Source organism: Cetorhinus maximus, chromosome 2, assembly GCF_964194155.1.
Source record: "Cetorhinus maximus chromosome 2, sCetMax3.hap1.1, whole genome shotgun sequence".
In the NCBI taxonomy this organism is placed as follows: Eukaryota; Metazoa; Chordata; class Chondrichthyes; order Lamniformes; family Cetorhinidae; genus Cetorhinus; species Cetorhinus maximus.
This window is the reverse complement of record NC_135880.1, coordinates 73,412,339-73,432,667: the sequence shown is the minus strand read 5'-3', so window position 1 is coordinate 73,432,667 and position 20,329 is coordinate 73,412,339. Positions and strand designations below refer to the sequence as shown.

The 20,329-nt window shown below is 41.1% G+C and overlaps 1 protein-coding gene across 3 annotated transcripts in view; it reads left to right on the top strand.

Annotated features, from left to right (window-relative positions):
* The window catches only part of fbxl17 (F-box and leucine-rich repeat protein 17), an 832,496-nt gene that overhangs the window by 368,287 nt on the left and 443,880 nt on the right, over positions 1-20,329 (top strand). For all 3 annotated transcript variants that reach the window (XM_078566059.1, XM_078566053.1, XM_078566056.1), the window contains one exon: positions 3,640-3,770. In XM_078566059.1, coding sequence (XP_078422185.1) covers positions 3,640-3,770 — 131 coding nt within the window. The remainder of the gene's footprint in view (positions 1-3,639; positions 3,771-20,329) is intronic.

Here is a 20,329-nt window from a genome sequence, read left to right as displayed (position 1 = left end):
GCCCTTTTCCATGTCTCGTATAAACCTTCTTATACTATGATCATTGTTCTCTGAAAGTTCCCCGATTGACATATGATCCATTTGACCTACCTCATTTCTGAGAACAGATCCAATAATGCCTCCTTCCTCATTGGGCCGGAAAAATACTTGTCAAGAAAAATCTCTTGAACATACTTCAGAAACTCTTTCCTCTTTACTTATCTTTATGCTATTATTATCGCCGTATATTTTGGGATAACTAAAGTGCTTTTTTAAATGTGTTGTCTGAATATGAGCATCGCTGGCAAGGGCAGCATTTATTGTCTATCTTTGATTGCCCTTGAGAAGGTAGTGTTGAGCTGCCTTCTGGAATTACTGCAGTCTTGTGGTACAGATGTACTCACAGTGATAATAGGGAGGGAGTTCCAGGATTTTGATCCAGCAACATTGAGGAATAGTGAATAATTCCAAATTAAGATGATGTGTGACTTGGAAGGGACCTTCCAGATGGCGGTGTTCCCATGTGCTTGCTGCCCTGTTTTTCTAGATGGTGGAGATCACAGATTTGAAAGACACTGTCGAAGGAAGCTTGGTGAGTTGCTACAATGTATCTTGTAGATGGTACACACTGCAGTCATGATGCTCCAGTGGTGGAGGAAGTGAATGTTTAAAGTGATGGATGGGTGCCAATCAAGTGGGCTGCTTTGCCTGAATGGTATTGAGCTCCTTGAGTGTTTTTGGAGCTGTATTCATCTGGGCAAATGGAGTCTATTTCATTGCACTCCTGAATTATGCCTTGTAGATGGTGGATTGGCTATGGGCAATCAGGAGATGAGTTACTTGCCACAGCATTCTGAATATCTGACCTGCTCTTGCACTCAGTCAAATATTGCCTTGAAGCCAGGGCATCTCACGCCTAGAATTAAGCTCTTTTGTCCATGTTTGTACCAGGTTATGGTGAGGTCTGGAGCTAAGTTGCCCTGGTGCAACCCAGACTGATTAACGAGCAGGTTATTACTGCGTAAGTACAATTTGATAGCACTATCGACAATGCCTTCCATCACTTTGCAGATGATAGAGAACAGAATGATTGTTGGCAAATTAGCCGGATCGGAATTCTCCCGTTTTCTGTGGACAGGAGATACCTGGGCAATTTTCCAAATTGCCAGATGGATGACATTAGTGGTAGCTATACTGGAACAGCTTGGCTAGGGGTGTGACTAATTCTGGAGGACGAGTCTTCAGGACTACACCTGGATGTTGTTGGGGCCCATAGCCTTTGCTGTATCTGGTGTTTTCAGATGTCACATGGAGTGAATCCAATTAGCAGAAGTCAGGCATCTGTGATGCTGGGGACATCAGGAGGAGACCAAGATGGATCATTCACTCGGCACTTCTGGGTGAAGTTGGTTACAAATGCTTAAGTCTTGCCTTTTGCACTGATATGCTAGGCTTCCTCATCATTGAGGATGGGATCCTTGTGGAACCTCCACCTCCGGTTACTTGTTTAATTGTTCACCACAATTCACGACTTGCGCTTTCTTTCTTCATCGAAAATTAGAGGAGAACATGACTACATCGTGATATTAATGCAAGTTTATTTCATTTAATTTTCTCCCTTTTCTCTCTCCATTTTTCACTCTCCCTCAAATTCTCTATAACAAAGTGACATTCCAGTTCCTTAATCGGTGAAATTCTATCATTTACAGATTGTGTCTGTTGTCATCAGATGACTAGATTCCATCCTTAAATAACAAATAACTGTACAGTGTATAGGACATCAATCCCACTTCAATCATGGATATCTGAAACTTTCTATTTTCTCATTTGATCAAGCGATCAACTACAGAAAATGTGAATTTAAATAGAAAGCCCACCAACTCAAAGCTAGTCAGTTTAACCTCAGTGGTAGGAAAGCTTACAATAATTTAGGACAAAACTAATAGTCACTTGGGCAAATGTGGATTAACTAAGGAAAGCCTTATCAAGGAACAAGGAGGCACGCTCAAAGGGAGATTTAAAAAAAATTAATTCATGGGATGCGGGCTTCGCTGGCTGACCCTTAAGAAGGTGGTGGTGAGCTGCCTTCTTGAACCACTGCAGTCCATGTGGTGTAGGCACACTCACAGTGCTGTTAGAAAAGGAGTTTCAAGATTTTGACCCAGGGACAGTGAAGGAACGGTGGCATATTTCTAAGTCAGGATGGTGGGTGACTTGGAGGGGAACTTGCAGATCTATCTGCTGCTCTTGTCTTGCTAGACGATAGTGGTACTAGCCCTCAGATGCAGGGTTGACAGCACTGAGTTTGCCGTTACCGTTTCTGATGCCTAGGTTGATGCTGGGTGGTCTGTTCGGTTTCATTCCCATTTGAGACTTTGTAGCAGTTTGATGTGACTGAGTGGCTTACTAGGCCATTTCACAGGGCATTTAAGAGTCAACCACATGCTGTGGGTCTGGAGTCACCGGTAGGCCAGACCAGGTAAGGATGCCAGATTTCCTTCTCTAAAGGGAACCAGATGGGTTTTTACAACAATCAACAAGGATTTCATGGTCATCATTCGACTTTTAATTCCAGATTTTTTTTAAAATTCAAATTCCACCATCTGCCATGGCGGGATTTGAACCCAGATCCCAGAGTCTCTGGATTACTAGTCCAGCGACAATACCATTGCCTCCCCTTCAAAGGGGGACAAAGTGCCAGAGCAATAAGAGGACACGCCAAGGTGTGATTTGGTGATAAGGATCACACCCCACCGTGGCAATGGTCTGGGTGAGACAAGGAGTGAAAGGTACAGCCAGGTGGAGAGGCTGTATTTAGGGGGAAGGTGATATGAGCCCTTAGCCAGGTTTCCATCAAGACCAAGATATTGATGCAGTCATCCAGAATGCGCTCATGGATTCAAGAACTTGGTTAATGAGTGAATGGACATTATGGAGGGAGATGCAGGGAGGAGTAGAAATAACTGATCTACTGGCAGAGTCCGCAAGACCAACACTGGGAGGGTCAAGTTGAATGGAGTGGAGATTGGGCAAATTGGCAAGAGACTAGGATGGGGCAGTTGGGATTACTGCTTGTCAGAAGGCAGTGATTCATGCCTCAGTGGGTCCTTCAGAGAATGCTAAGAGAGGCACAGTACAATGCTGTAGCCTTATCTAAGAGAGAGTTGGGCCTGAGCTTTCGGCAGGATAGTAGAAAGGTTGCTGAACACTGAAGTGTTGGGGTAGGGACTAGGGAAGGTAGAGGACCGAGAGAGGAGTGATGAAAAGATGCATGATGGCATGTTGACTGTTGATTAAACACCAATTCATGACGTCAGTATATGGGAACTTAGAATTACATTTTACATTGTATTTTAGAATTACATATTACATTGTACGAATAAGACAGAAATGGTCTCTTCAGCCCAACTGGTCTATTCTGATGGTCCACACAAGCATGCTTCTAATTTACTTCATCTAACCCTATCAGCATATTCTTTCTTTCTTCCTTGAGCACTTATCTAACTTCCCCTCAAATGCATCAAGCTGTTTGCCTCAGTTATTCTAGAAAGAAAAGCCATGTCAATAATACTAGATTCCCTGCTGCAGCTACTTCATTGTGATTTACAAAATGAATCTGTTGTGATGTGTTTTCATCTTCATTTTCCTTTACTTCCTAAGCTGAAGGAGCTCGCCAGTTTGGACCTGCGCCACATAACTGAGCTGAATAACGAAACAGTAATGGAGGTGGTGAAGAGATGCAAAAACTTAAGCTCTCTGAATCTGTGCCTGAACTGGAGCATTAATGACAGGTACAGCTGTACACTTTGAGTGCATGCATTATGTTCATATAAAATGTGCAGACAAAATAACTTAAAATTTTTATTCTCTTGCCACATATTTAGACATTGCAGTTACAATGAATTGTTATGCTATTGCAGGATGTAAGCGTTAATAATTTCCTTCCCAAAGTCATAGTAGGAACATCTGCATTAAAAAATAGTCTTGAGTATTTGAAGAATCGTTGCATTAATTTTTAATTGACCAATTCAATGTCAAAAGAAACATTTGCAAGATCATGAGTGAAAGCAACACAGCAACTGCTTCAGATTAGTTGAGATTACTAAGTGAAATCCATACCATTTGTTTTTTTCACTGGCTGTAATGGCTTGCATTTTGAATTAATTTGGATAATTGTTATATGAAGTTATTGTGAACCATTTGATTTTTGTTAGATTTCACTATGTACGAGTTATTTTACTGGAGGTCTGTGAAATAACCTGGAAATACTTTCATTGGTTTATAAATGCTGTGGGGGTGAAATTGATTGACTTTATTTTCCAGCGAAGCCAGTGGAAAGGAATGATGTGTAAAACTGGCTGCTGATTCGCTATTGCCTTTTATACACTACCACCATCACCCCTTGTGATTATGCCAGTTCCCTGCAACACAGATTTGATTGTGAAACAAAAACAAATTGTGCTGTGTGAAACTTCAAAACAAAGGTTATGAACCGATTGCAGATCTCCAGTTTTCAAGATATAATATAACGTGCTTGACAAAAATTGGAACTAAACATTTATAGTTGATAAATTTTTATGTTTCCCTTTTACTAATTTATCCATCCTTCAAAAATGAGACCTGTTTTGTTCAAACAAATTTCCAAACTGAGCATGCTCAACGATACCTTTCTACTGATTTTAAGACATTCTGTCATTCTTCTTTCAGTAGCCCTTGAATTTCATCCTACAAGTCCACAGGACTTTTTGAAAAGATCTTCTGTAAATTGATATATATAACAGCTATTTTAAAATGCTTGAAAGGGAACTGTGAAAATGTACTTCAAGAGGGTAATCTGGGCAGTGTGGTAGGTTATATGCTTCCAGCTCTATGATCTTGGTTCCAGTTCAGCCTAGATTAATGGGATAAAAATCCACTCCTGAAGGCTTCTCCCAGGGATAAAGTTTGGTATCAAAAGTGTCCCCTTTTCAAGTGTCCATCCTTTCTATGCATGTGTCACAAAATATTTGGTGAGGAGCAGTTGGAATGGGTGCACTGCAGCCATGCTTGTTCAGTATCCTCAACAAATATCCACACAAAATGGTTCATGCAAGGATTCACAAGATAACAATAAGGAACAATGACCATGTTTCCCTTCCTATAGCCCAGTGGGACTGAAGCCAGTTAAAGCATTTTGACTGCTGCCCTGACTGCCATCAGCAAACTTCACAGAGACTGGGCGCTGACCTATTCTTTATGGCCCAGCTGTTAACTGGGTAAATTTGCTGAGCTCTTGATGGCAAGGCTGCTTGTTATAAGGTGTTGGGCATAGTTTGGTATGTCTTATTAAGGTGTTTGTCACCTTAGGTAGTTCAACAGTAAGTATTTATTACCTACTCAAAACTATATACATAGGTACAGTAAAGGTCCAAACTAGGAGCTGTCTCCATGCTTGCTTCTACACATGACTCTGTCCAACACTACACTGACCTCTAGGTGTGGATCATGTGTTCTCTTACATAACTGTGTGGGCAGTACTGTACTCAGTCCCACGTTAACACCATGTGTGCCCAACCCTAATACTGTACTGCTAACTTTAAAGGCCTTGGGTGAAAGGAGTTTGTGTGATTTTGTCAAGTTCCTAGCATTAAAAATTGATGGTAAAAAACAGATAAATAATAATAGTTGCATTATTAGCTTGGGAAATGTGGTGAAATCCAGCATGTAACATCTATGCCCCCTTAGTAAAGCTCATTCAGGAATGCTAGCATTTTGTATTTATTATGCACCTTTCTGGCTCTTTTGCAGTCTATAGCTCTACTGTAATTTTTTTTGTAGAATTTTGGCACATAAACAGTGAAGAGAGCTGCTTTAAAAATAATTCAAAATTTTCAGAAACTTAGTAGTGCAACGCAAGCTGACAATTATTTCATGCTTCCTAGAATGCATTGCACTTTGCTGCAGAGATGCTCTTCTGAAGGAGGAAAGTGAAGTGCAATGGATTTCTTAAGTTGGGGGGTTACCTTTATGGGGCAATTTGGGAAAGTCATACATTTCAATAACAAATTCTTCAACGTAAATTGCTTCAGTAATTTATGAAGATGTTTTTAATTGGACAGTGAATGAAAAATGTTTTACTATCTCCGAGGATACATCTTTCACTTATATTGCAGTTATCATCCTAAATAGGGAACCATTGGCTGAAAGAGACTGTATTTCCTGCACTAACTGATCAAATATTTTATGTGGTTTCTAGTTTTATAATGTTGGAGGGAATTTTGCAGGGTGAGAGAAAGTATAGTGTGGCAGAAAAAGATTATTTCAGATACCATATAGGACTTTTGGCACAAATGGATTATTTTCATTAAGACCCTGTGTAGCAATAGAGCTGCAGATTTTCACATGCACCCAGAACAGACCAACCAAGTAATTTATAACTGAGATGTTAGAGAAGGACTTTCTGCATGTTCCGTGCTTTCCCTAATCTTGGCAAAAGTTGCAGTTTGCATATTTTTTTCAATTCAGTCACAGGAAGGGAGCATCACTGACAAGACCAGCGTTTATTGCCCATCCCTAATTACCCTTGAGAAGGTGGTGGTAAGCTGTCTTCTTGCAGGCCGTGTGGTGAAGGTATTCCCACGTTGCTGATTAGGTAGGGAGTTCCAAGATTTTGATCCAGCAACATTGAAGGAACAGTGATATATTTCAAAATTAGGATGGTGGGTGCTGTGGACAGGAGCATCTCTCTGTCTCTCATTTTGCAGTATCTCTGTGGTAAATGTGATTCTTGAACGCAGTGTCAAATATGTCATTTGGTTGCAGATATGAAATGGATAAGTAATTTAAAAACAGCTAGAAAAGGCAATTCCATTTAGGGCAATGGGAAATGTATTGCATGGAATCGTAGTCAGTCAGGTTTGATTCCTGCTCAAATGGAGCTAGATAATTCCATCCATTTTGTTATGGATACCCTAGTTTGCCTCACTGATTCCAGGTTCAGCAGATGATAAAGCAGTCAGTTGAAATGATGCCTTGGCTCTGACAATGACCACATTAGGATAAGTATTGGTGAAATTATACTACAGCAGGCAAAAAGCCAAACAAAACCATGTAAATATTGGAAATTAGTATTAAAAACAGAGGATGCTGTAAATGCGCAGAACTGACACTTGAGCAAATTTCCAGGGAACAGGAAGAAAATGTCAAATTGGAGCCCCATGTCACAACCATAGATATTCTCATATAATGTAACTGTGCAGCAATAACTCATCAAAATTAGTAACAGATTAAATTTTTTTTAGATGTCCTGGCTGGAATTAGCTATATCCTGAGCTTGTAATTCATCATTTACTGCATTTACAGGCTGTCCTGCTGGAAAATTAATTCAAGAATATGAAAGTCTTGCACAGGTTTTTTTTCTCCTCTTTCTCTAGCACATAAATATTAAGTTACTCTTTCATTGCAGACATCCCCAGCAGCAATAGAATGACTCTCTGCTACTCTCCCAATTTTGAGAGTTTTAAAATATTGCAACTTTTATAGCCACGAAGGGATGAATGCAAACATTGTATGTGCACAGTATCCATTTGTCTGCCAGGGTGCTGTCATTTCCAAACTCTCATAGAATAGTCATATTTCCCAGCAATGTACGTTCAAGAACCGGCGAGTGGCTGTGTCAGAACATAATCGGCTTTACGTTTTGAATGTCACATCGTACAGGAGTTTGGGAGGTGTGACAGAAGAAGACGGGTCTGATTATTTTCACTTGGGAATTAAACTCAAAAGATTATCTGCAACAGCAAAGGTATAAACTGCCACTTTTCCTCTCCTCCGAACAGCTCCAGTACATAGAACAGGATCCGTCATTCTTTTTGGAACCATTAAATCATTCATTATTCTTTTATATTACTCCACTAACCTTTGTAAATATTACCCATATGCCCTATTAAGCACGCAGAAATACACAGTTAACTGCACACATCTGTTGCAGCTGGTGATGTGGTTGTTACCATTTTAATGTGGTGACAACGAGAAATTGCAGGTTTTGTACCAAATTAGGATTAGTTTTGACACTAGCATTTCACAGTGGAGGGTTTGTCATTTTCTGGACTTGAAAGACTTGGTCGAAAAGAATTAAAAACATAGAACAAACATGGACTTTTCTAGAGGTGTCTTGACTTTTTGTAATATGCACTGCAATGCTATTATTTCAATGCTAGATTTTTCCTTTTTGCAGTGAGTTAATGCCTGTGGCTGCTGAGTTAACACCACTGAAGTTCTTGACAAACCTTGCACAATAATTCACGATGACACTAGTTTAATGCTTTGACTTTAAACAGCTACCAATTTCTCCCTTAGAACTAATGACTTGCTGTCATTCAGTTTATATTTTAAGTGAATGAACAAGAAAAGTGTGAATTAAAATAGATAAATCTTCTGTTTTAGAATTCGGAAATGGAACAACCTAATGTCACCAGCAGAAGTGTATAACTATTTAAGGTTCTAAGTACTAGATTCTGAGGTGGGTAGCAAAAAATATTTGAAAGGGTTTGATTCAAAGTTATATATTATTTTGGCAGGGGAAAGAAACCTAACTGTATGATATTTAATGATGGTGTAATCATGTGATAACAAATAATTGTCATTCATTTCCAAATACTTTAATTTCAACCTGAGTTTGTAATAAGGAATGGCAGGTTACATTGTGTTCCAATCAGCATGGCCACCAATTAAATCGTGCTTGTGATCTGCAAAATGGTAGATTATTTCCCTTACTTTTGCATGAAGAATTAAATGCACTTGAGTGGATGCACAGTTTGAATTTGATGGTGGGTTTGACATAAGTGTTGTGCGTACTGATTTCAACAAATATAATGTTTATGCTGTGGTAACGCTAGGGCAAGCTTTGGGCTATAAAATTGTTTTGTTTAGATATCGGCCCGAATCTTCCAAGGAGTGGCAATCATTGTCGGATTGGCACTCCGCTCCTACTTTTCTGTGCCATGCCAGAGCTCTGCATTTCTGGCTGGAGCTTCCGATTGCAGTTTCATCTGAAATGCGGTGTCCACCTTCAGAATAACTGCTTCCTCATAAAGCTGGATTGTCGGGGGAAGACAAGTCACGTATCATTTTTACAGTGCTAGCTGCTATATTCTGTTAAGTGTTCACAAACACACTGAAAAGCTGGGACATTTAATTGGCTTTTCAGTGTTACTGCATGTGTGTGTGAATGTATACATGGGTAAGGTGGGTGAGGCAAGGGAGTAGGGTGGCTGAGATATGTGGGTAGGGAGCTAGGATGGATGAGGCAAGTGAGTAGGGGGGAAGCTGGTTAGGGTGGTGAGGTCAGGTCAGTTTGGGTTGGGCAGTCGGTGGAACGGAGGCGAATTGGGGTATCAGGGAGGAGTCAGTGGTGAGGTCCTGTCAGAGGGAAGTTGGGTCAGGAGAGGATCGTGGTGGGGGAGGTCAGGAGGGTGAGTTGAGGGTGTCAGATGTATAGTTACCTAGGAGTTAGACAAGGATTTTTCAGTTTAACATTTCAGGTAAGCCGGAACCGTCTGACGTCTCCGATTCTAAATCAGAGTCGGAAACTTTTTTGTAGGGTCCCGGGAGCAGAGGAATTGCCCATTGGAAGTAAAAATTTTCCAGGCAATTCCCATGGAGTCAGTGCATTGTGACTTCCGAGGGGTCCCTTAGCGCATCTTGGAGGGTTCCTTCAATATCCTTGGATGCATCTCGTCCGGCCCTAGTGCCTTGTCAACTTTAAGTAACGACAGCCCATTCAACACTTCCCCCTTATCAATTTTGAACCCTTCTAGTGACAGAGTTTCCTCATCTGTCACCATGGCCTGGGTAGCATCTACCTCCTTGGTAAAGCGGATGCAAAGTATTCATTTAATACCTCAACCATGGCCCCTTTGTCCATGTGTAAATTCCCTTTTAGGTGTCCAATCGGCCCTACTCCTGCTTTTACCATCCTTTTACTATTTTATATGCCTGTAGAACACTTTGGGATTCCCCTTTATGTTGGCTGCCAATCTTTTCTCTCAATCCCTCTTCGCTTCTCTAATATGCTAATTATTACGAGGTGCGTCTTCCCTCCGCCTACATGAGGAAGCCCTACCTCATAGAGCTGTTAGCCAACCAGAGGCGGCTGCTCTGCCCACCCATAATGTTAGCCATTGCTGGTACTGCAGGTAGGTCAGGTGATGGCATTTGCTGTGTTACGGGTTCATTTGATGTCTCAGTGATGAGTTCTTGAGACTTGTATGTTTAAACATGGACCATTTATCATTAGTCTTGAATTATATACAGATCCCAGTTATTATGGTGAGAAAAGTTATTGCTCGGAATAAAAGAGACAGTAGCAATGTGGATACAAAATTGGCTGAAAAATAGGAAGTGGAGAGTAATGGTCGATGGATATTTTTCGGGCTGGAGGAGGTTTGTAGCAGAGTTCCCCAGGGGTGAGTATTGGGACCCTTGCTTTTACTGATACATATTAATGATCTAGATCTTGGTGTGCAGTGGCCAATTTCAAAGTTTGCAGATGATATGAAGCTTGGGAGTGTTGTGAACTGCGAGGAAGACAGTGTAGAACTTCAAAGGACATAGACATGTTGGTGGAATGGGTAAATAGGTAGCAGATGAAGTTCAATGCAGAGAAGCATGAGATGATGCATTTTGGTAGGAAGAACATGGACAGACAATATAAAACAAGGAATGAAATGTTGAAGGGAGTGCAGGAACAGAAAGGCTTGGATGTGTATGTGCTTAGATCATTGAAGGCGGCAGGACAGGTGGAGAAAGCAGTTAATAAAGCATATAGTATCCTGGGCTTTATTAAAAGGGACATAGAGTACAAGAGCAAGGAAGTTATGCTGAATTTACATAAGACACTCGTTAGACCTCAGCTGGAATATCATGTACAGTTCTAGGCGCCACATTATAAGAAGGATGTGAACAAATTGGAGGTAGTGCAGAACAGGTTTACAAGAATGGCTCCAGGGATGAGAAACTTCAGCTATGAGGATAGATTGGAGAGGTTGGGACTGTTCTCCTTGGAGAGAAGAAGGCTGAGAGGAGTTTTGATAGATTGATAGGGAGAAGCTGTTCCCACTTGTAAAAGGATGAAGAACAAGAGGGCATAGATTTAAAGTGATTTGGAAAAGAAGCAATGTGATGTGAGGAAAAACTTTTTCACACAACAAATGGTTTGGATCTGGATTGCACTGCCTGAAAGTCTGGCGGAGGCAGGTTCAGTTGAGGCATTCAAGAGGGCATTAGATGATTATTTGAACAGAAACAATATGCAGGGGTACGGGGAAAAGGCAGGGCAATGGCACTAGGTCATAATGTGCATTCACAGTAGGCTGAATGGCCTCCTTCTGTGCCATTAAAATTCTGTGATTCTGTGGTGCTGTTCCCATGCAGGTAGGCTGCTTTTGGAATGTCCTCTCAGTTTATCACCATGTGACTCTGTACATCATACCGTGGGCGGTGGTATTTTTCAGTCCCACATTAATGCTTGCTCTGCTAAGCACCTTTGCACTACAATGGCATGCGGGCACACAACATCATACAACATCCCCCTTTCTTCTCAAAAGAAGACTTCCTTCCAGCGGTGTGATGTATTGCATCACATAGTAATAGACTGAGAGAACACTCTACAATCAGCCTACCTGCACGGCAGCAGCACCATGCTTGACATTAACTGGGATCTGTACATAGTTAAAGGTCAACAATAAGTGATAAAAACAAAAAACTGCGGTTGCTGGAAATCCAAAACAAAAACAGAAATACCTGGAAAAGCTCAGCAGGTCTGGCAGCATCGGCGGAGAAGAGCAAAGTTGACGTTTTGAGTCCTCATGACCCTTCAACAGAACTAAGTAAAAATAGGAAAGGGGTGAAATATAAGCTGGTTTAAGGGGGGTGGGGGTGGAGGAGAAGGGGTGGGGGGGGTTGTTGTTGGGACAAGCAAGCTGCGATAGTAGGAGATAACCAAAAGATGTCACAGACAAAAGAACAAAGAGGTGTTGAAGGTGGTGATATTATCTAAAAGAATGTGCTAATTAAGAGTGGAGAGCAGGACAAGCAAGGTAGCTCTAGTGGGGGTGGGGTGAAAGAAACGATGGGTGGAATATATTTAAAAATAATGGAAATAGGTGGGAAAAGAAAAATCTATATAAATTATTGGAAAAAACAAAAAATAGGGGAAGAAACTGAAAGGGGGTGGGGATGGAGGAGAGAGTTCATGATCTAAAATTGTTGAACTCAATATTTAAGCCGGAAGGCTGTAAAGTGCCTAGTTGGAAGATGAGCTGCTGTTCCTCCAGTTTGCGTTGAGCTTCACTGGAACAATGCAGCAAGCCAAGGACAGACATGTGGGCAAGAGAGCAGGGTGGAGTGTTAAAATGGCAAGCGACAGGGAGGTCTGGGTAATGCTTGCGGACAGACCGAAGGTGTTCTGCAAAGCAGTCACCCAGTCTGCGTTTGGTCTCTCCAATGTAGAGGAAACCGCATTGGGAGCAACGAATGCAGTAGACCAAGTTGAGGGAAGTGCAAGTGAAATGCTGCTTCACTTGAAAGGAGTGTTTGGGCCCAAACGCAGACTGGGTGACCGCTTTGCAGAACACCTTCGGTCTGTCCAACATTCCATTTGCCTTCCCTATTGCCTGCTGAACTTGTATGTTAGCTGTTTGGGGTTCATGCACAAGGACTCCCAAATCCCTCTGTGCTGCAGCCTTCTGCAGTCTTTCTCCATTTAAATAATATTCAGCTCCTCTATTCTTCCTACCAAAATGCATAACCTCACATTTTCCCACATTATATTCCGTATGCCAAGTTTTTGTCCACTCGCTTAACCTGCCTATATCCCTCTGTAGACTCATTGTGCCATCCTCACCATTTTCCTTCCCACCTATTTTTGTGTCACCCACAAACTTAGTGATTGTACATTCACTTCCCTCATTTAAGTCATTAATACATATTGTAAACAATTGTGGCCCCAGCACTGATCCCTGTGGCACTCCACTCGTTACACGTTGCCATCCTGAAAATGCCCCCCTTACCCCAACTTTGTCTTCTATTAGTTAACTAATCCTCTTACCATGCTAATATACTACCCCAAACACCATGGGCTCTTATCTTATTCTTATGTGCGGTACCATACCGAACGCTTTTTGGAAATCCAAATATGTTACTTCTACTGGTTCCCCTTTATCTATCCTGCATGTTACCTCCTCAAAGAATTCTAATAAATTTGTGAGGCATTATTTCCCCTTCATGAAGCCATGCTAACTCTGCTTGATTAGATTATGTATTTCTAAATGCTCTGCTATTACATCCTTTGCGATAGACTAACATTTTTCCAATGATGGATGTTAACCTAACTGGCCTATAGTTATCTGTTTTTTGTCTCCCTCCCCTTTTGAATAAGGACGTTACATTGGCAGTTTTCCAATCTTCCGGGATATTTGCAGAATCTAAGGATTCTTGGAAGATTACTACCATTTGATCCGCTATCTGTGGAGCTACTTCCCTTTAATATCCTAGGATGCAACTCATCATGTCCAGGGGACCCATGGGTCTTTGGCCCCAGTAGTTTCTCTAGTACTTTTTCTCTCGTGATCCCTATTGTACTTATTCCATCCCACCCCCCCTTCTTTTGCCCCTTGATTATTTGGTATTTTTTGGAATGTTATTAATGTCTTCTACCGTGAAACTGATGCAAAGTATTTATTCAACTCCTCTGCCATTTTCTGGTTGCCCATTATTATTTCCCCAGCCTTGTTCTCTAAGGGGCCTATGTTCACGTTGGCCTTTCTCTTCCATTTTTAATATTTAAAGAAGCTGTTACTGTCCATTTTTATATTACTTGCTAGTTTACCCTCAAAGTTTATTTTCTCCTTCTTTATTTTTTTTTAGTCATCCTTTGTTGGTTTTTAAAACTTTCCCAATCCTCTGGCTTACCACTAATCTTTGCCACATTGTATTTTTTTTTGTTTCAAGTTGATACTATCCTTAGCTTCCTTGATTAACCATGGTTGGTTTATCCTCTTCCTAGACTCTTCCTTCCTCCCTGGGATATATTTTTGTTGTAAGTCATGAACTATTTTCTTAAACGTCTGCCATTGTTCATCAACTGTCTTTTCTGCTAAACTCCTTTCCCAGTCCACTCCAGCCAACCCTGCCCTCATTCCTTTGTAAATACCCTTATTTAAGTTTAGCACAGTTGTTTCCAGCCCAAGTTTCTCACTCTCAAACTGAATGCTAAATGCAACCATGATATGGTCACTGTTTCCTCGGGGACCTTTTACTCTGAGATCATTTACTAAACCTGCTTCATTACACATTACCAGATCCAAAATAGCCTGATCCTTGATTGGGTCCACAATCTAGGAAACTGTGCTGAATACAGTCTATGAATTTTTGCTCGTGGCTACTCCTTGACTTTATTTACCCTATGCCAGTGGCTCAGGTAGTAATCCTGAGATTATTGGAGCCTTGGAGGCTCTGCTTTTTAATTTAGCTCCTAACTATTCATATTCTTTCAGCAGAGCCTTCTTTCTAGTCCTATTAATGTCGTTGGTACCAACGTGGACGACGACAACTGGATCCCTCCTCACCCACTCCAAGTTCCTCTCCAGCCCTGAGGAAATGTCCTTAACCCTGGCACAGGCAGGCAACACAGCATTCAGGACTCACAGTCATGACTGCAGAGAACAGTATCTATCCCCTTAATTATACTGTCCCCTACCACTGCTATGTTCCTATTTCTTCCCCCCATTTGAATGGCTCCCTGTACCACAGTGCCTTGGTCACTTCGCTCATCCTCCCTGCAGTCCCTGCTCTTGTCCACATAGCTTGCAAGAACCTCGTAACTGTTGGACAGTTGCAGGGATCGAGGCTCCTCGAATGCTACCCCGGGTCCCCATACCTGCTTCACCTTCAGTCACACCCTCCTGTCCCTGATCACAAATTTAAATTACCTAATCTGAGGAGTGTGACCGCCTCCTGGAGCAAAGTGTCCAGGTAACTTTCCTCCTCCCTGATGTGGCACAATGCCTGCAGCTCAGAGCCTAGCTCCGAAGCTCCTCGAGCTGCAAACACTTACTCCAGATGTGTTAGTTCTGGATCACCTTGGTGTCCAGCAGGTCCCACATGCTGCAGCATCAACGCACCACCCATCCTATCATCGCTATCGTATTTAATTAATTAATTGCTCACTCTAATATCTCTGCCGTTTACACTTGAAGAATCCCTGCTCTACATGTTTTTGTAATTATTTTTTTATGCCAGTATTGATCCTATACTTAACAAGCTACCTTTAAGAAAAAGAGAAAAAAAAGACTAGAGACCAAAACACAAACTAAAGACCTTACTTTTACTTTAAAGCCTAGAAATACTCTCCAACTCTACTCACCAATCAGCTGCCCTCCGCACTATTTTCCCTCTTGCACTCTTTAATGGCCTCTCGCCCCTCTGCGCTCTTTAATGGTGTCTCACCCCTCTCTCTCCAAGCTCTTTAATGGACTCTCATCTCTCTCTCTCTGCGCTCTTTAATGGTCTCTCTGTTACTTTTAGTTTCACTCTCACATGGGTGTGTATTTTTTTAACTCCCAGTCCAGATGTTTGCATAACCCAGTGTTTTATCATTGTGCTTTTTCTTCTCTTTTCGGTTCCATGCCAGATTCTGTGTTTTTGTTTTTGAAGCCCAGACACCCTGAAAACTTCTCAGGCTCCACTCCCAAGTGCTTCCCAAACTATTTCCCACTGTGACCCTATTTTGAGGCTTGAAAATTGCCATGACTCTAGAGTGAGAGCTAGTTTGGAGGGGTAAAGCTGTGAGACTGGGTGGTAGGGTGGGAATTTCTGAGAGCGAAGAGGGAAGATATTTTTGAGAGCAACGTGTTTAAACTGCAGGTTTTTTGCCTTTTCATTTGCTTCTTTTCGAGCAGGGATCAGGCCTCAATGATTGGTCAGTTAGTCCATGCCCACCATTAAACTAATGGAGAGGATTTAAAGGAGCCTTGCACCGGTTAGCATTCAGCCCAAGCTCTGTGGCACCCATTGCTGCCTCAGAGCTTGCGACCCCAAAATTTCATCTTGTGACCCTCACAGTTTGGGGAGCCATGCCTTAAACTCTTCACTGTAACTAGCCTAGGCCCCATTCCTTTATTCCTGCACCTGTTTCTAATTAATTAACTGCTCAGAATCATGCACAGGTTGGTCAACCCGTTTTCGAAAACGTAAATAGTGATGCTGTGCACGTGTGCATGAGATGGGTAGTTTTATGTTCCTTCACACTTTCAGAATGATTGATTGAAGGGGAAGTTAGGTCCAGCGTATACATTTTTTTCAAACTACTCTGCCCTTTTTTGTAAAAAAAGAAAATAATTAGCCTCAGGAGAATCTTGATTGGCATTTTTTGAAAAAGTGCCAGATTTATTAATGACATTGAAACCCTCAAGTCAGATCTTCCTCCCAGTTAGGCCAGCACAGTGATAATGCTGATGGGGAATGTCTCGGAGATGCTTGATAGGAAACAGCAGGAATTGGGCCTTAAGACCATTTGGAGCCCTCAGATCACAGGAGCCCTTGGGAGCTTGGGAATCTGCTGTTTCGGTCTTATAGTGTGGTTTTCCAAGTGTAGGATACTTTCGAGCAGTGTACACCTCAGGCTGTATAGATGTCAGGGACCCTCTTTACTATGGAGGTGCTTACTGTTGGTGACATCATTCAAGTGATCTATTGGGAAAGGAGACCCAATGTGAGAAATCAATAGCAGTTATTTTTTTTAACAATCCATCAAAATTCTCTGTTAATCTTTTTTGGTATTATAAAGGTGGAGTACATTTGATATAAGTGCTCCCTTGGACTTTCTTTTCCCCCTTTAATGCACACAGCACTTTGTTCTTGGATATTAAACAGGCTGAAATTGAATTGCACTTAATAAGGAATTTGCATTCCGTTGAATATCTCCTACTTGTGTAGAAGTCCCTGGGTGATGTTCATTCACATGGGTAGGTCGTCATCATTCACTGTAGGTCTGTTGTGTGTGATGAATAAAGACGTGTATCTGGCAACTGTCCATCAGTCAAATCTACCGTGCTTGGTAAGTTGAAGAGCAGATAGCGGAGGACAGGCTTGTCTGCTGTTATGCGAATATTTGCACAGACAATTCTTGGTCTCTGGCTGTTCGACAGCAACAACAGTGACAAGGTCATGGTTATTTTAAACAGCGTTCCAGATATCCAGCCCTCAACTAGATATTTTAAAACGAAAACAAATAATCTTTGAATATTACTGAATTCTTTCATTTCAGTGCTGTTTTCCTGAGGGTTTCAGATAACTATTTGCTTATTTGTGAGCTTTCGACAAATGACAATCAAATGGGTTTGCTATTAATCGTACCTTACAATAGAGAATATTGTCTGAAACGAGTGTTAATGAATGAATTATACAGAGATCGATGGGACTTGAACATGTATGCATGTACAGATAATGCTTTTTTAATGCAAAATCTATCAATACTGAGATTGCAATGAATCAAAAGTGGCGCATTCAGTAGATTTCATGTGAATTGCAAAGGCTGAATATGGTTTATGTTTACTTAAATACTGGCTGCCTGGGAAGCCTCCTGGGCTTTTTATGAAGACTGATAGAAATGCTGTTGTGTTAATGGTTTTTGCCAAATGATAAATACTGCACTGGAACATTGTACATTACTGTGTGTGCACTTTCATATCTCTCACTAATCAAACCTACAACACTTAAAACAAGAGTTGATGCCTGTAATATGTCTGTTTCCCACTAAATAATGGGGACTTGTTTTTGTTTATTCCCTTCACCGATGAGTGGTTCAGTGGAAGCGTACAATCTTGGTCAGATCAGATCCATGACATGTTCTGGTTTGTTTTGCTAGTGGCTCTTATCATCCAGTTTGGCAAAGGCAACTGGTTGGTCATAGTTGTGGGTTGAGAGTTCCAAAACACCGCTGAAAATCCTATGAAATAGAAATAGAAATGGGAGTTAGCTTCATCATTCTCCGTAAATCACTGGAGCTGATAATTGGTCCTAAAGTTTAAAATAATGTTACTTTAAAGCTGGCATTAAGGGAAGGCATAATTTATATTCGTGGACCTCCCAGTATTGCTGAGTGTCTAGAATATGAAACAAAAACTGTGAACTTTATACAAATTGCATTTGTCAAAAAACTGTTAGTTTTTCTGCATTTGCATTTTGTTTACCATCTTTTTGCCTCTTTTGTTTCTGAGGCTGTTTCCTTGTTTTGTCTTTTCGCCTGATGATGCTCAGCAGGGAATGCAGTCAAAGAAAGTGTGCAATGAGGGCGGTTATATAGGATGGGGCTGAAGGAAGCTAAACAGCCCTTGTTGTTAAGCAATGCTTAATAGTGGAGAAGAGCGGGACCCTCACCAGGGTAGAGTTGTCGGAGATATCATTCAGTAGGGAAGAGCACTGGAGCTGGTACAGAGCAGCTGAAAGCAGGACCTTATACTCCTGAGGGAGAGGAATGGGATCTCGGCAGAGCAACAGGAGAATATGTTCTCTTGAGTGGGTTGGATTGGGGTGGGGTAGGGGCTGGTGAGGAGCAAAAAGCCACTGTGAAATGAGGTAGAGCAGAGGGAAAAGATACTGTCGGTGGAGAGAGAACACCCTGAACTACGCTCAATGGGATAGTGTGGCAAGCGTTGACTCTGATGCCCAGCAGGACAGAGTAGAGGGGGTAGAGGATTCAACACTCCCTAGGGAAGAAAACCTCAGGGTGTACCATACTGCTAGCTTTGTGCTACAGCTCAAGATGAATTTCTGTGCTGAAGTTGGTGCTTTTCCACCTGAGCCACCTTGTCTGAACCCAAATTTCTGTTTACTTCTCTTAAATATTCTTTTTTAAGTCATTACCCCTTTTTAAACTGGAGTCTGAATCAAAATTTACACTCTTTGTATTTGAACCTTCAAAACATACGTGTGAACACACATGCACACACCCATAATAAAAATTCAACATTTCACTATTTACAGGATGGCCATGGTTGAACTGTGTTACAAATCTTTACTGTTTGTATATCCTTTCGCTCGAACATAAAAATGAAATGCTGCACAAAGCAGACTTTCCTACTGGGAAGCTACATATGATAACGCCAAAGTATACATGCAGAAGGGAACAGGAAAAGATGTAAATTATAACTTCAAAGTTTGATGAAGGTTCACAACATTCTAAAAGAGCATGGTTTTTTTTTATTGGGATTAAATAAGTTCACTTCTGGATTTCAGACAGTGTCACTGACTTTTGATTATATAGTGCCTTTAATGTGATAAAACATCCCAAAAAAGGATACGTTCAGCCTTTTCTGTTCAGTGCATCGAAAACGGCAGTCACAAAATACGATCTCAAAACACCAGACACACTGATTTTAGGTTGAAGAATTCTTTTTACATTGCAAATAAGCTGCTTATAACTTATGCTTTGAGAATGTTCTTTTTTCTGTGTAATGTGCAATCTCTATATAATTTAGAGTTTTGCATCTGGGCAAGAACAGAATATGTGGTGAAGTGTATTGGTATTTTCATCGGGTGCAATTTATACTGATTTGGCTCATCTTTCATATTTCTTAGAATACATTCCAAAGGCACTCATGAAAACACTGCATTTCACTGTTGATAAAATTCCTGTTGAGAAAAGGAAACAATTCACTTTGAAAACAAAATTGAGAAAACTTAATACTTCAACCCTTTTCCACTTCACCCTCACCACTTCCTCTTCTAATTTAATATTTTCCCCACCCCCACCCAAAAGCAACTTTAGGGACCACTGCCCTGGAATGTTTACTCTCTTTTCTCTCCCAGTCACTTCCAGACAGCTGTCACACTTCTTTGGGAATCCAGACTGGTGATCCTATTTACTGACATGAGTAATTTAGCTTCCTTTTTGGAACTCACATTGTTGTGATCAATTTTCATTCCAATTTTCGGAGCACAATACTTCTGTGGTTTAATAGCACCTTAAAAAGAACCTTTCATTGTTAGTTTTGCCCCTCAGTGATGGAAATGGCACTTCTATGAAGTTCTTGAATATGCAGAAAGTGGCAAGACCATAATTTCACTGACTAAAGAAAAAACCCAAGAACTGGGAGGTCTGAAGAGGCCCAGATTGGGATAAAGCGGGAATACCATTGATAGAAGTGGTAGAGACACCAAAGAACTATGTTGGATATAATTCAAAGAAGTAATGAAGTGACAAAGTACTGAGAAACAAAAATCTTACACAGCAGTGAAGAGCAGGAATCGGTATGTTGGGAAAACAAGTATAGATTTCTGTTTATGAATCAATAAAATTTTGAGTGCGCTT